This window comes from Arctopsyche grandis, unplaced genomic scaffold, assembly GCF_051622035.1.
Source record: "Arctopsyche grandis isolate Sample6627 unplaced genomic scaffold, ASM5162203v2 HiC_scaffold_806, whole genome shotgun sequence".
NCBI classification, from domain to species: Eukaryota; Metazoa; Arthropoda; class Insecta; order Trichoptera; family Hydropsychidae; genus Arctopsyche; species Arctopsyche grandis.
In genome coordinates, this window is record NW_027518596.1 from 25501 (window position 1) to 44427 (window position 18927).

An 18927-nucleotide genomic window follows, 5' to 3' on the forward strand; every position below is an offset into this window, starting at 1 on the left:
ATACAAACATACATACATACGTACATACATACATACATACATACATGCATACACATACACACATACACACATACACACATACATAATACACACATACACACATGCAAACATACAAACACAAGAATACACACATACATAATACACACATACACAAACACACACACACATACGTAAATGCATGCATACATACAAACATACATACATACATGCATACACACACACACATACATACATACATACATACATGCATGCATACACACATGCATACATACACATACATAATACACACATACACAAACACATACATACATACATACATACATGCATGCATACATACAAACATACATACGTACATACATACACACACACAAATACACACATGCAACATACAAACACACACAAACACACATACATAATACACACATACACACACACACACCCACACAAATACACACATACACAAACACACACACATACAAACATACATACATGCATGCATAAATACAAACATACATACGTACATACATACACACACACAAATACACACATGCAAACATACAAACACACACAAACACACATACATAATACACACATACACACACACACACCCACACAAATACACACACACACATACATACATACATACATGCATGCAAACATGCATGCATACATACAAACATACATACGTACACACATACATACATGCATACACACACACACAGTCACACATACATAATACACACATACACACGTGCAAACATACAAACACACGAATACACACATACATAATACACACATACACAAACACACACACACACATACATACATGCATGCATACATACATACATACACACATACATAATACACACATGCATACATACATACATACATGCATGCATACATACAAACATACATACGTACCTAACCTAACCTAACCTAACCTAACCTTACCTAACCTAACCTAACCTAACCTAACCTAACCTAACCGAACCTAACCTAACCTAACCTAACCTAACCTAACCTAACCTAACCTATACACAAACACACACACATACATACATGCATGCATACATACATACATACATACATGCATGCATACATACAAACACACAAATACACACATGCATACATACACACACACATACACACATACATAATACACACATACACACATGCAAACATACAAACACACGAATACACACATACATAATACACACATACACAAACACACACACATACATACATGCATGCATACAAACATACATACATACGTACATACATACATACATACATACATGCATACACATACACAAATACACACATATAAAATACACACATACACGCATGCAAACATACAAACACAAGAATACACACATACATACATACATGCATACATACATGCATGCATACATACAAACATACATACGTACATACATACAAACACACAAATACACACATGCAAACATACAAACACACACAAACACACATACATAATACACACATACACACACACACACCCACACAAATACACACATACACAAACACACACACATACATACATACATACATGCATGCATACATACAAACATACATACGTACATACATACACACACACAAATACACACATGCAAACATACAAACACACACAAACACACATACATAATACACACATACACACACACACCCACACAAATACACACATACACAAACACACACACATACATACATACATACATGCATGCAAACATGCATGCATACATACAAACATACATACGTACACACATACATACATGCATACACACACACACATACACACATACATAATACACACATACACACGTGCAAACATACAAACACAAGAATACACACATACATAATACACACATACACAAACACACACACACACATACATACATGCATGCATACATACAAACATACACACATACATAATACACACATGCATACATACATACATACACACATGCATACATACACACACACACATACACACATATATAATACACACATACACACATGCAAACATACAAACACACGAATACACACATACATAATACACACATACACAAACACACACACATACATACATGCATGCATACAAACATACATACATACGTACATACATACACACACACAAATACACACATGCAAACATACAAACACACACAAACACACATACATAATACACACATACACACACACACCCACACAAATACACACATACACAAACACACACACATACATACATACATACATGCATGCAAACATGCATGCATACATACAAACATACATACGTACACACATACATACATGCATACACACACACATACACACATACATAATACACACATACACACGTGCAAACATACAAACACACGAATACACACATACATAATACACACATACACAAACACACACACACACATACATACATGCATGCATACATACAAACATACACACATACATAATACACACATGCATACATACATACATACACACATGCATACATACACACACACACATACACACAAATATAATACACACATACACACATGCAAACATACAAACACACGAATACACACATACATAATACACACATACACAAACACACACACATACATACATGCATGCATACAAACATACATACATACGTACATACATACACACACACAAATACACACATGCAAACATACAAACACACACAAACACACATACATAATACACACATACACACACACACCCACACAAATACACACATACACAAACACACACACATACATACATACATACATGCATGCAAACATGCATGCATACATACAAACATACATACGTACACACATACATACATGCATACACACACACACATAAACACATACATAATACACACATACACACGTGCAAACATACAAACACACGAATACACACATACATAATACACACATACACAAACACACACACACACATACATACATGCATGCATACATACATACATACACACATACATAATACACACATGCATACATACATACATACATGCATGCATACATACAAACATACATACGTACCTAAACTAACCTAACCTTACCTAACCTAACCTAACCTAACCTAACCTAACCGAACCTAACCTAACCTAACCTAACCTAACCTAACCTAACCTAACCTAACCTAACCTAACCTAACCTAACCTATACATAAACACACACACACATACATACATGCATGCATACATACTTACATACATTCATGCATGCATACATACAAACACACAATTACACACATGCATACATACACACACACACATACACACATACATAATACACACATACACAAACACACACAAATACATACATACATGCATGCATACATACATACATACATACATACATGCATGCATACATACAAACATACATACGTACATACATACATGCATAAACACACATACACAAACATAATACACACATACACACATGCATACATACACACATACGAACACACAAATACACACATGCAAACATACACACACAAATACACACATACATAATACACACATACACAAACACACACACATACATACATACGTACATACAAACAAACATACATACATACATGCATACACACACACACAAAAACACATACATAATAGACACATATACAAATGCATACATACACACACACAAATACACACATACACGAACACACACACATACATACATACATACATACATACAAACATACTTACATACATGCATACACACACACACACATACATACATGTTTTGTCCAGAATCGTGGCATAATTGAATGCATATTATTGCTCTTGCGATGAATTTCGTTTACCGACTATAAAAGAGAATCACTTTTGTCTCCGTTTAAACATTTTGGAGTGCAAATACTTCTGCCGAAGAAGGTTTTTAATCTGAAAACTTAAATAAGGAAAGTTTTGGCCCAAGTGATGGCATAATTGAACGCAAAGTATGCTCCTGGTGATGAATTTCGTTTACCAACGATAACAGAGAATCACTTTTGTCTCCGTCTAAACATTTTGGAGTGCAATTACTTCTGCCGATGAAGGTTTTTAATCTGAAAACTTAAATAAGGAAAGTTTTGGCCGAAGTCGTGGCAAAATTGAACGCAAAGTATACTCCTGGTGATGAATTTCGTTTACCAACGATAAAAGAGAATCGCTTTTGTCACCGTTTAAGCATTTTGGAGTGCAATTACTTATGCCGATGAAGGTTTTTAATCTGAAAACTTAAATAAGGAAAGTTTTGTCCAGAATCGTGGCATAATTGAATGCATATTATTGCTCTTGCGATGAATTTCGTTTACCAACTATAAAAGAGAATCACTTTTGTCTCCGTTTAAACATTTTGGAGTGCAAATACTTCTGCCGAAGAAGGTTTTTAATCTGAAAACTTAAATAAGGAAAGTTTTGGCCCAAGTGATGGCATAATTGAACGCAAAGTATGCTCCTGGTGATGAATTTCGTTTACCAACGATAACAGAGAATCACTTTTGTCTCCGTCTAAACATTTTGGAGTGCAATTACTTCTGCCGATGAAGGTTTTTAATCTGAAAACTTAAATAAGGAAAGTTTTGGCCGAAGTCGTGGCAAAATTGAACGCAAAGTATACTCCTGGTGATGAATTTCGTTTACCAACGATAAAAGAGAATCGCTTTTGTCACCGTTTAAACATTTTGGAGTGCAATTACTTATGCCGATGAAGGTTTTTAATCTGAAAACTTAAATAAGGAAAGTTTTGTCCAGAATCGTGGCATAATTGAATGCATATTATTGCTCTTGCGATGAATTTCGTTTACCAACGATAAAAGAGAATCACTTTTGTCTCCGTCTAAACATTTTGGAGTGCAATTACTTCTGCCGATGAAGGTTTTTACCTTGCGATGAATTTCGTTTAATGTCCAATAAAACTCATGGATGTACAAAAATACCTAGTTTATAAGTTTTTACGTCTTATTTTGTTGAGAGAAAATGATTAGGTGTTTGATGTTTGAAGTTGTGCAAAAAACTGGTTAACTGAATTGTTTTTGAAATGAAAAGGTAGCTCGGGTTCACCGGATACTTACTTAACTTAAAAAAATGATGACCATTATTTTCATTGATTGATTGAGTTTCCACTCGTGATCACATTAATAACAAAACGTTTATTAAAATAAGATGAAATAAATAAAAACACTCTTTTCATTTGAGAAAAAAATATATTTGTGACATTATATTTACAAATATAGAACAGGATGAACTGTTAATAGTTTTCATGAAATAAAGAATGTGTACAAATAATTCCACATATATGTACTTACATATGTACATACATATATAATATAATAAATAAAAATGGAAATGCAAAACAAAAATCCTGTTTTAAGCCAACAGTGTTACCATTAAAAGGAAAACATTATATGTACATAATATTAAACAAGTTATGCATTTAAACAAGTTACTACTCATTTGAATTCAAGTTTCATTTTCATTATTAAACATTAAAACCAGTCAGTAAATGCATCGGTGCAATTAGCATATTAAAATCGGATCGTTTCGTTGAAATGGATCCAATAATCGTCCACGAGTCTCTATCGGGGCTGTATTCTAGCACCGACAAGTGATTACCTCCTGAAATAAATATGTATTAAATATTAATCACTTGCATACAAAAAACACACACACACACACAATAATGGTTGTTACAAAATCAAAATCAACTCACCGACGCAAACAATTTTATCGTCGTGGACGATAGCCTTATGCCCAAACCGTGCTTCAGGGAGACTAGCAACATATGTCCAGGTTTGAGCCTCCGGGTCATACCGTTCTACCGAGTCGTGTGTACTATTGCTATTGCTATTGCTGATAATATCGCAGGTGCCGCCAATTGCGTAGATATAACCTCCCAATGCAACAGCCTACAAAGTGAAACAGACTGAATATAACGATATATAATATATGTATGTATGTATGTACAATATTCAAAATTCAATTTTTCTCAATGATGACAATACAATACAATACAATACATACAATGTAAAATGGCGATTATGTAGACATAATCGATTTCAGAAAAAAATCCTGACAATACTTACAGCAAACCGGGCTCTCTTTTCGGCCATCGGCGGAGCGGCCGTCCATCTATTCCTGGCCACATTGAAAGTTTCCATGCTATTAAGGAATACCTCTTTGTCGTTTTTTCCACCTATTGCATATATGACACCGTCTAGTGCAACGGTGTCATGGAGATGTCGGCACTCCGACATATGGGATAGATAGGCCCAGTTTCTTGTATTGACATCGTACCTTTGAAAAATCGTAAAAACTAGTTGTATTCCATTGTACAATATTAAAAAATCATCATAAATATTCACCAACCAACCAACCTATGTACACTCGTTTGTAAGTCTATGTCTTCAGTGGCAGCATTGGAACAGGGATTTTTTCCTCCTGAGATGAAAACATGGTCACCGACAACAGCGGTTGCAAAATTTTTTCTTTCATGTACCATTTGTGGAAGCGCCGTCACATCCTTTGTGGCAACATCCAAACTGTACATCTATTCAATATAAATATTATACACACGTATTATTATAACTGTATTGTTAGTAAATTTGCATACAATAAGGTAACAAAAGAAACGAGTTGCTGAATATTAATGAACTTACCTTTTGAAAAACCCAATGCCGGTATTGCAATCCCCCAAAGTAAACTTTTCAAAATATTGTTATAACAAATAGAATCTACATAAATGTTCGATTTATTGTCATTTCTTTCGTGACGGCACAAATTTAAAAGTTAAGTAATAAATTGAATAAACACCTCCTTCGATAGACCGCCAATCATTATTAAATATTGGTCTCGAAGAATGACCGTCTCGAAGGGATTATAAAATTTATTCATGTCGTAAAACGACAAACATTTCTGGAAATCTCCTCTTATTGTTTGGATTTCATTGGCAAGCTAAAAAAAAACATTGAAAAATATACATAATTACATATACATATATCTATGTACATACATATGCATTTACATACAAACTAAACTTACTTTTGCCGAACGTTTTCCTACAATCAATATACCTCGTGTGCTCTTTCTAGGTTTTACATTTTGCAATGATAGACGTGGTCTCTTTTTTGGACTCATATTCCATTCAAGTAAATCCCACAATTGTTGACAGCATACACGATTGTAACAAAGAGGTTTCACTTCGTTTAAAATGAACTGAAACGAAACATTTATAACGTTCAGCAATTAATCGCATACCTTTTTAAATTTATTGTGCCGAGCACACATTAAAAACAAAATATTATATCAAGTAATGATTAGTACATTGTACATACATACATACATACATACATACATATGTACATATGAAAGCACATTAAGAAAGTACAGTAAGAATTACATGTAATATATGTATGTACAATATACAAAACAAATTAAAAATATTATTACCTCTTTAGATAACAGACGAAATCTAACAAATTTAAATAAAGCATTCAAATGCTGCTTCCGATTGTCCCAGTCCTTTTGAACCCACAGCTTCAAGCCTATAAACACTTGCTCTTCTGTGGTGACATTTAAATCATTCGACTGCAGCAATTCCTCCAGTTGGTCAGCTTTTATATCGAGAAACGCTCTCCCTTGAATTATCTACAATGCAGACAGACAGACAGATTTCATGAATATTAAAAAATATAAATACACATACGTATGTATGACCTAAAATTATAATATACATACGTCAACATAATTTTTAGTTGTGTAAGCTCTCGTTTTTTCTAGCAATAAGAAATAACTATAATGCTTCGCAAAATTTCCGATTAACAAGAAGTTTTCAGTATTTAATGCGCTTTCTAGGAACGACACGCAATAATCCTCAAGTTTATAGCAGTGAATGTTTGTTCGCGAAAATTCAACTAACTGGATCGCCCCAAGAGGATCCAAATCTGCAAATATTGTAAAATTTGTCATTAGTACTAATTAGTACATATGTATTAATTCGTACGAACGAAGTTTAAATTCTCACCGAGTTTGCCTCTGTAGAAGTATTCAATAGCTTTGCTCACAGTGTCCAGACGAAAATCGCCCCAATCGTCCAAGACAATTTCCTCCGGTGATGCTTCTAAACGCTCCGCCAAATAGTCGCTGTTGCACATAACAATAAACTTGTGTACATTGAATCTGCAAACAGATTAAACATAAAACCTCGAGTTAACATATGTACATAATACATTAAATATTTGAAGCAAGACTAACCTTGCAGTGCCGACAACTAGCACAGTATCGCATTGCTCCTGTTCGACATACTTCCGATACATGTATTTCGAGAAAAGGTGTGCATGCTGCACATCTATTTCGAAATCCGTTGAGTCACCAAAATTGGCACTAATTTCGGTCATATTGCTCCCGATGCTCATGTCTTTTCTAAAAATCAAATTATACAATAACAATAATATGAAAATATACCTAATAAAACAAAATTTAAAAAAGTTTTTCAAAATTTAAAGCAAAATTTAAAAAAGTGTCGATGCCCTACTAAAATTATTGTATGTATGTAGAATTAGAAACAAAGGTGATTGTTATTAGGTACTTAATTCTATGTAGATCATATATTATTGGTGGTGGTACTAAACTAAACGTTCGTTTGGGTTTGGGTTTGCCGAGTAGAATTGTTTACATAAACATCTTCAAAAATCGCCAATTTTTTAAAGGTCTAACGCGTTGCCAAAAATCACCACCAGAGATCCGAGTTCAAAAAAGTTTGTCTCACCAATATGTACTCGTATGTAGTATTTACTATGTATGTATGTATATAGGATGTTCTTCAATATTCTTCATTCTTCAATCATACACACATACATACATGCATACATACATACATGCATACATACACACACATACACAATACACACATACACAAACACACACACATACATACATGCATGCATACAAACATACATACGTACATACATAAATACATACACGCATACACACACAAATACACACATACATAATACACACATACACAAACACACACACACACACATACATACATACATGCATACATACATACGTACATACATGCATACACATACACACATACATACACATACACACATACATAATACACACATGCATGCATACACACACACACACATACATGCATACATACAAACATACATACGTACATACATACATACATGCATACACACACACATACATAATACACACATACACACATGCATACATACACACATACACACACACAAATATACACATGCAAACATACACACACACAAATACACACATACGTACGTACATACATACACAAACACACACACATACATGTATGCATACATACATACAAACATACATGCATACATACATGCATGCATACATACAAACATACATACGTACATACATTCATACATACATACATGCATGCATACATACAAACATACATACGTACATACATACATACATACATACATACATGCATGCATACATACAAACATACATACTTACATACATACATACATACATACATGCATACACATACACACATACATAATACACACATGCATACATACACACACACACAAATACATACATAGATGCATGCATACATACATACATACATGCATACATACAAACATACATACATGCATACACACACACATACATAATACACACATGCATACATACACACATACACACACACAAATACACACATGCAAACATACACACACACAAATACACACATACATACATGCATGCATACATACATACAAACATACATACATACATACATACATACATACATGCATGCATACATACATACAAACATACATACGTACATACATACATGCATGCATACAAACAAACACACACATACACACATACATAATACACACATACACACACACACACAAACACACACATACACAAACACACACACATACATACATACATGCATACATACATGCATGCATACATACAAACATACATACGAACATACATACATACATGCATACACATACACACATACACACATGCATACATACACACACACAAATACACACATACATAATACACACATACACAAACACACACAAATACATACATACATGCATGCATACATACAAACATACATACGTACATACATACATGCATACACACACACACACATACATAATACACACATACACACATGCATACGTACACACATACACACACACAAATACACACATACACACATGCAAACATACACACACACATAGATCATGTGCCACCAAGACGAAGGGTGGACGGAAGCCCTACCGACAGTGTTACTGGGGATCCGATCGGCATGGTATCCGATAAGACCTCAATGCCACGTCAGCAGAACTGGTATATGGTCAACCGCTACGGCTACCGGGAGAGTTTCTGGCTCCACAACGAAACGGAGGACCCAACACAGCGGAACTAGCAGAGAGATTGCGGTCCCAAATGGGGCGAGGTTGAGAAACGCCAGTCCACCGCGGCGCCATGGAACAAGATCAACCTTCAGATCAACCAACAAAGACCTGCACACCAGTGATCAGGTGTTCCTGAGACACGATGCTGCCAAGGGTCCGTTACAGCCAGTGTTGAAGAAGGGACCGAAGTTCTTCACACTGAGAATTAAGGATTCCAATGTCACCGTATCGGTAGACCGCATAAAGCCGGCATACATGGAAAGCAGCGGAGAGCCCCCCAAGAAAATGCAGAACCACAGCAAGAAACTGGCCGACAAGCAACCACACGGACTGGCAGGAGAGTCCGGTGGCCAGCCCATCTGGACAGCTACATCCCGTAGTTGTCGCGACGGCTACGCAATGTCGAGACCCACAATATGTATTTACATATGACATTTTGTAAAATATCGCATCGCAATAAATAATTATAATGAGAAGACGCGCGCGCGTCCGCAGTGAAATTGAATGAATGAAAATTGAAAGGATTAAAGCGCGAGACGGAGACGGAGACGGAGACGGAGACGAGAAAGGAACATGCATTTCGCATTGGGTATGACAGCGCGAATGTATGAAACCGCAATCGTCCCAGCAATCGTCCCATCCCAGTGGCGAGGGGTGTTTTGGCGCGCGGAAGAGTTTTCGCAAAGTGACAGTTCGCAAACAGACAGAGTCTGCGACGCGTGACGTAAGTGAACTGAAGTGAACTCTAACGAAGCTGGTTAGTGTTAGTGTGGTATTGAATTAATATGAGAACACTCACCGGGAAGCAGAAGCAGAAGCAGAAGCAAAGGCAGAGGCAGAAGCAGAAGCAGAAGCGGAAGCGCCCGACATCGTGCGAGGCAGCGACTAGACTGACAGCGCAACTACACTATTACGCAATACACAACAACACGCTGTTCGTTGAATTCGAATTTCGAATTTCGAATTTCGAATTACGAATTTCGAGTTTTGAATCATGAATTTCGTTTCATGAACCAACGATAAAAGAGAATCACCTTTGTCTCCGTTCCGTCTAAACATTTTCGAGTGCAATTACTTCTGCCTCATCGGCAGGTTTTTAATCTGAAAACTTAAATTGAACGCAAAGTATGCTCCTGGTGATGAATTTCGCTAACCAACGATAACAGAGAATCACTTTTGTCTCCGTCTAAACATTTTGGAGTGCAATTACTTCTGTGGAAGAAGGATTTCGATCTGAATACTCAAAAAAGGAATGTTTTGTCCAGAATCGTGGCATAATTGAATGCATATTATTGCTCTTGCGATGAATTTCGTTTACCAACTATAAAAGAGAATCACTTTTGTCTCCGTTTAAACATTTTGGAGTGCAAATACTTCTGCCGAAGAAGGTTTTTAATCTGAAAACTTAAATAAGGAAAGTTTTGGCCCAAGTGATGGCATAATTGAACGCAAAGTATGCTCCTGGTGATGAATTTCGTTTACCAACGATAACAGAGAATCACTTTTGTCTCCGTCTAAACATTTTGGAGTGCAATTACTTCTGCCGATGAAGGTTTTTAATCTGAAAACTTAAATAAGGAAAGTTTTGGCCGAAGTCGTGGCAAAATTGAACGCAAAGTATACTCCTGGTGATGAATTTCGTTTACCAACGATAAAAGAGAATCGCTTTTGTCACCGTTTAAACATTTTGGAGTGCAATTACTTATGCCGATGAAGGTTTTTAATCTGAAAACTTAAATAAGGAAAGTTTTGTCCAGAATCGTGGCATAATTGAATGCATATTATTGCTCTTGCGATGAATTTCGTTTACCAACGATAAAAGAGAATCACTTTTGTCTCCGTCTAAACATTTTGGAGTGCAATTACTTCTGCCGATGAAGGTTTTTACCTTGCGATGAATTTCGTTTAATGTCCAATAAAACTCATGGATGTACAAAAATACCTAGTTTATAAGTTTTTACGTCTTATTTTGTTGAGAGAAAATGATTAGGTGTTTGATGTTTGAAGTTGTGCAAAAAACTGGTTAACTGAATTGTTTTTGAAATGAAAAGGTAGCTCGGGTTCACCGGATACTTACTTAACTTAAAAAAATGATGACCATTATTTTCATTGATTGATTGAGTTTCCACTCGTGATCACATTAATAACAAAACGTTTATTAAAATAAGATGAAATAAATAAAAACACTCTTTTCATTTGAGAAAAAAATATATTTGTGACATTATATTTACAAATATAGAACAGGATGAACTGTTAATAGTTTTCATGAAATAAAGAATGTGTACAAATAATTCCACATATATGTACTTACATATGTACATACATATATAATATAATAAATAAAAATGGAAATGCAAAACAAAAATCCTGTTTTAAGCCAACAGTGTTACCATTAAAAGGAAAACATTATATGTACATAATATTAAACAAGTTATGCATTTAAACAAGTTACTACTCATTTGAATTCAAGTTTCATTTTCATTATTAAACATTAAAACCAGTCAGTAAATGCATCGGTGCAATTAGCATATTAAAATCGGATCGTTTCGTTGAAATGGATCCAATAATCGTCCACGAGTCTCTATCGGGGCTGTATTCTAGCACCGACAAGTGATTACCTCCTGAAATAAATATGTATTAAATATTAATCACTTGCATACAAAAAACACACACACACACACAATAATGGTTGTTACAAAATCAAAATCAACTCACCGACGCAAACAATTTTATCGTCGTGGACGATAGCCTTATGCCCAAACCGTGCTTCAGGGAGACTAGCAACATATGTCCAGGTTTGAGCCTCCGGGTCATACCGTTCTACCGAGTCGTGTGTACTATTGCTATTGCTATTGCTGATAATATCGCAGGTGCCGCCAATTGCGTAGATATAACCTCCCAATGCAACAGCCTACAAAGTGAAACAGACTGAATATAACGATATATAATATATGTATGTATGTATGTACAATATTCAAAATTCAATTTTTCTCAATGATGACAATACAATACAATACAATACATACAATGTAAAATGGCGATTATGTAGACATAATCGATTTCAGAAAAAAATCCTGACAATACTTACAGCAAACCGGGCTCTCTTTTCGGCCATCGGCGGAGCGGCCGTCCATCTATTCCTGGCCACATTGAAAGTTTCCATGCTATTAAGGAATACCTCTTTGTCGTTTTTTCCACCTATTGCATATATGACACCGTCTAGTGCAACGGTGTCATGGAGATGTCGGCACTCCGACATATGGGATAGATAGGCCCAGTTTCTTGTATTGACATCGTACCTTTGAAAAATCGTAAAAACTAGTTGTATTCCATTGTACAATATTAAAAAATCATCATAAATATTCACCAACCAACCAACCTATGTACACTCGTTTGTAAGTCTATGTCTTCAGTGGCAGCATTGGAACAGGGATTTTTTCCTCCTGAGATGAAAACATGGTCACCGACAACAGCGGTTGCAAAATTTTTTCTTTCATGTACCATTTGTGGAAGCGCCGTCACATCCTTTGTGGCAACATCCAAACTGTACATCTATTCAATATAAATATTATACACACGTATTATTATAACTGTATTGTTAGTAAATTTGCATACAATAAGGTAACAAAAGAAACGAGTTGCTGAATATTAATGAACTTACCTTTTGAAAAACCCAATGCCGGTATTGCAATCCCCCAAAGTAAACTTTTCAAAATATTGTTATAACAAATAGAATCTACATAAATGTTCGATTTATTGTCATTTCTTTCGTGACGGCACAAATTTAAAAGTTAAGTAATAAATTGAATAAACACCTCCTTCGATAGACCGCCAATCATTATTAAATATTGGTCTCGAAGAATGACCGTCTCGAAGGGATTATAAAATTTATTCATGTCGTAAAACGACAAACATTTCTGGAAATCTCCTCTTATTGTTTGGATTTCATTGGCAAGCTAAAAAAAAAACATTGAAAAATATACATAATTACATATACATATATCTATGTACATACATATGCATTTACATACAAACTAAACTTACTTTTGCCGAACGTTTTCCTACAATCAATATACCTCGTGTGCTCTTTCTAGGTTTTACATTTTGCAATGATAGACGTGGTCTCTTTTTTGGACTCATATTCCATTCAAGTAAATCCCACAATTGTTGACAGCATACACGATTGTAACAAAGAGGTTTCACTTCGTTTAAAATGAACTGAAACGAAACATTTATAACGTTCAGCAATTAATCGCATACCTTTTTAAATTTATTGTGCCGAGCACACATTAAAAACAAAATATTATATCAAGTAATGATTAGTACATTGTACATACATACATACATACATACATACATATGTACATATGAAAGCACATTAAGAAAGTACAGTAAGAATTACATGTAATATATGTATGTACAATATACAAAACAAATTAAAAATATTATTACCTCTTTAGATAACAGACGAAATCTAACAAATTTAAATAAAGCATTCAAATGCTGCTTCCGATTGTCCCAGTCCTTTTGAACCCACAGCTTCAAGCCTATAAACACTTGCTCTTCTGTGGTGACATTTAAATCATTCGACTGCAGCAATTCCTCCAGTTGGTCAGCTTTTATATCGAGAAACGCTCTCCCTTGAATTATCTACAATGCAGACAGACAGACAGATTTCATGAATATTAAAAAATATAAATACACATACGTATGTATGACCTAAAATTATAATATACATACGTCAACATAATTTTTAGTTGTGTAAGCTCTCGTTTTTTCTAGCAATAAGAAATAACTATAATGCTTCGCAAAATTTCCGATTAACAAGAAGTTTTCAGTATTTAATGCGCTTTCTAGGAACGACACGCAATAATCCTCAAGTTTATAGCAGTGAATGTTTGTTCGCGAAAATTCAACTAACTGGATCGCCCCAAGAGGATCCAAATCTGCAAATATTGTAAAATTTGTCATTAGTACTAATTAGTACATATGTATTAATTCGTACGAACGAAGTTTAAATTCTCACCGAGTTTGCCTCTGTAGAAGTATTCAATAGCTTTGCTCACAGTGTCCAGACGAAAATCGCCCCAATCGTCCAAGACAATTTCCTCCGGTGATGCTTCTAAACGCTCCGCCAAATAGTCGCTGTTGCACATAACAATAAACTTGTGTACATTGAATCTGCAAACAGATTAAACATAAAACCTCGAGTTAACATATGTACATAATACATTAAATATTTGAAGCAAGACTAACCTTGCAGTGCCGACAACTAGCACAGTATCGCATTGCTCCTGTTCGACATACTTCCGATACATGTATTTCGAGAAAAGGTGTGCATGCTGCACATCTATTTCGAAATCCGTTGAGTCACCAAAATTGGCACTAATTTCGGTCATATTGCTCCCGATGCTCATGTCTTTTCTAAAAATCAAATTATACAATAACAATAATATGAAAATATACCTAATAAAACAAAATTTAAAAAAGTTTTTCAAAATTTAAAGCAAAATTTAAAAAAGTGTCGATGCCCTACTAAAATTATTGTATGTATGTAGAATTAGAAACAAAGGTGATTGTTATTAGGTACTTAATTCTATGTAGATCATATATTATTGGTGGTGGTACTAAACTAAACGTTCGTTTGGGTTTGGGTTTGCCGAGTAGAATTGTTTACATAAACATCTTCAAAAATCGCCAATTTTTTAAAGGTCTAACGCGTTGCCAAAAATCACCACCAGAGATCCGAGTTCAAAAAAGTTTGTCTCACCAATATGTACTCGTATGTAGTATTTACTATGTATGTATGTATATAGGATGTTCTTCAATATTCTTCATTCTTCAATCATACACACATACATACATGCATACATACATACATGCATACATACACACACATACACAATACACACATACACAAACACACACACATACATACATGCATGCATACAAACATACATACGTACATACATAAATACATACACGCATACACACACAAATACACACATACATAATACACACATACACAAACACACACACACACACATACATACATACATGCATACATACATACGTACATACATGCATACACATACACACATACATACACATACACACATACATAATACACACATGCATGCATACACACACACACACATACATGCATACATACAAACATACATACGTACATACATACATACATGCATACACACACACATACATAATACACACATACACACATGCATACATACACACATACACACACACAAATATACACATGCAAACATACACACACACAAATACACACATACGTACGTACATACATACACAAACACACACACATACATGTATGCATACATACATACAAACATACATGCATACATACATGCATGCATACATACAAACATACATACGTACATACATTCATACATACATACATGCATGCATACATACAAACATACATACGTACATACATACATACATACATACATACATGCATGCATACATACAAACATACATACTTACATACATACATACATACATACATGCATACACATACACACATACATAATACACACATGCATACATACACACACACACAAATACATACATAGATGCATGCATACATACATACATACATGCATACATACAAACATACATACATGCATACACACACACATACATAATACACACATGCATACATACACACATACACACACACAAATACACACATGCAAACATACACACACACAAATACACACATACATACATGCATGCATACATACATACAAACATACATACATACATACATACATACATACATGCATGCATACATACATACAAACATACATACGTACATACATACATGCATGCATACAAACAAACACACACATACACACATACATAATACACACATACACACACACACACAAACACACACATACACAAACACACACACATACATACATACATGCATACATACATGCATGCATACATACACACATACATACGAACATACATACATACATGCATACACATACACACATACACACATGCATACATACACACACACAAATACACACATACATAATACACACATACACAAACACACACAAATACATACATACATGCATGCATACATACAAACATACATACGTACATACATACATGCATACACACACACACACATACATAATACACACATACACACATGCATACGTACACACATACACACACACAAATACACACATACACACATGCAAACATACACACACACATAGATCATGTGCCACCAAGACGAAGGGTGGACGGAAGCCCTACCGACAGTGTTACTGGGGATCCGATCGGCATGGTATCCGATAAGACCTCAATGCCACGTCAGCAGAACTGGTATATGGTCAACCGCTACGGCTACCGGGAGAGTTTCTGGCTCCACAACGAAACGGAGGACCCAACACAGCGGAACTAGCAGAGAGATTGCGGTCCCAAATGGGGCGAGGTTGAGAAACGCCAGTCCACCGCGGCGCCATGGAACAAGATCAACCTTCAGATCAACCAACAAAGACCTGCACACCAGTGATCAGGTGTTCCTGAGACACGATGCTGCCAAGGGTCCGTTACAGCCAGTGTTGAAGAAGGGACCGAAGTTCTTCACACTGAGAATTAAGGATTCCAATGTCACCGTATCGGTAGACCGCATAAAGCCGGCATACATGGAAAGCAGCGGAGAGCCCCCCAAGAAAATGCAGAACCACAGCAAGAAACTGGCCGACAAGCAACCACACGGACTGGCAGGAGAGTCCGGTGGCCAGCCCATCTGGACAGCTACATCCCGTAGTTGTCGCGACGGCTACGCAATGTCGAGACCCACAATATGTATTTACATATGACATTTTGTAAAATATCGCATCGCAATAAATAATTATAATGAGAAGACGCGCGCGCGTCCGCAGTGAAATTGAATGAATGAAAATTGAAAGGATTAAAGCGCGAGACGGAGACGGAGACGGAGACGGAGACGAGAAAGGAACATGCATTTCGCATTGGGTATGACAGCGCGAATGTATGAAACCGCAATCGTCCCAGCAATCGTCCCATCCCAGTGGCGAGGGGTGTTTTGGCGCGCGGAAGAGTTTTCGCAAAGTGACAGTTCGCAAACAGACAGAGTCTGCGACGCGTGACGTAAGTGAACTGAAGTGAACTCTAACGAAGCTGGTTAGTGTTAGTGTGGTATTGAATTAATATGAGAACACTCACCGGGAAGCAGAAGCAGAAGCAGAAGCAAAGGCAGAGGCAGAAGCAGAAGCAGAAGCGGAAGCGCCCGACATCGTGCGAGGCAGCGACTAGACTGACAGCGCAACTACACTATTACGCAATACACAACAACACGCTGTTCGTTGAATTCGAATTTCGAATTTCGAATTTCGAATTACGAATTTCGAG

The 18927-nt window shown here is 35.9% G+C and overlaps 2 protein-coding genes across 2 annotated transcripts; both read right to left on the minus strand.

Annotated features, from left to right (window-relative positions):
- Nucleotides 1-5221: 5221 nt before the first annotated feature.
- Nucleotides 5222-11411, minus strand: LOC143922227 (kelch-like protein 28). The gene is made up of 11 exons (XM_077445443.1): nt 11285-11411; nt 8285-8452; nt 8055-8209; nt 7769-7974; nt 7481-7678; nt 7073-7246; nt 6845-6985; nt 6409-6581; nt 6118-6328; nt 5745-5940; nt 5222-5650 (listed from the first exon to the last, which is right to left on the minus strand). Exons 1-11 carry the CDS (start codon nt 11353-11355, stop codon nt 5514-5516), a joined length of 1830 nt encoding a protein of 609 aa, XP_077301569.1. The 5' UTR covers nt 11356-11411; the 3' UTR covers nt 5222-5513.
- Nucleotides 11412-12677: 1266 nt separating this feature from the next.
- Nucleotides 12678-18868, minus strand: LOC143922221 (kelch-like protein 28). The gene is made up of 11 exons (XM_077445436.1): nt 18742-18868; nt 15742-15909; nt 15512-15666; nt 15226-15431; nt 14938-15135; nt 14530-14703; nt 14301-14441; nt 13865-14037; nt 13574-13784; nt 13201-13396; nt 12678-13106 (listed from the first exon to the last, which is right to left on the minus strand). Exons 1-11 carry the CDS (start codon nt 18810-18812, stop codon nt 12970-12972), a joined length of 1830 nt encoding a protein of 609 aa, XP_077301562.1. The 5' UTR covers nt 18813-18868; the 3' UTR covers nt 12678-12969.
- Nucleotides 18869-18927: the final 59 nt, after the last annotated feature.

Coding starts and splice junctions, on each gene's coding strand:
- LOC143922221 (XM_077445436.1), bottom strand. CDS start 18,812: ATGTCGGGCGCTTCCGCTTCTGCTTCTGCTTCTGCCTCTGCCTTTGCT. Junction 15,667..15,741: donor CTAGTTGTCGGCACTGCAAG/GTTAGTCTTGCT, acceptor ATCTGTTTGCAG/ATTCAATGTACACAAGTTTA. Junction 15,136..15,225: donor CAACTAAAAATTATGTTGAC/GTATGTATATTA, acceptor TCTGCATTGTAG/ATAATTCAAGGGAGAGCGTT.
- LOC143922227 (XM_077445443.1), bottom strand. CDS start 11,355: ATGTCGGGCGCTTCCGCTTCTGCTTCTGCTTCTGCCTCTGCCTTTGCT. Junction 6,986..7,072: donor TAGGAAAACGTTCGGCAAAA/GTAAGTTTAGTT, acceptor GTTTTTTTTTAG/CTTGCCAATGAAATCCAAAC. Junction 5,941..6,117: donor AAAAGAGAGCCCGGTTTGCT/GTAAGTATTGTC, acceptor TTCACTTTGTAG/GCTGTTGCATTGGGAGGTTA.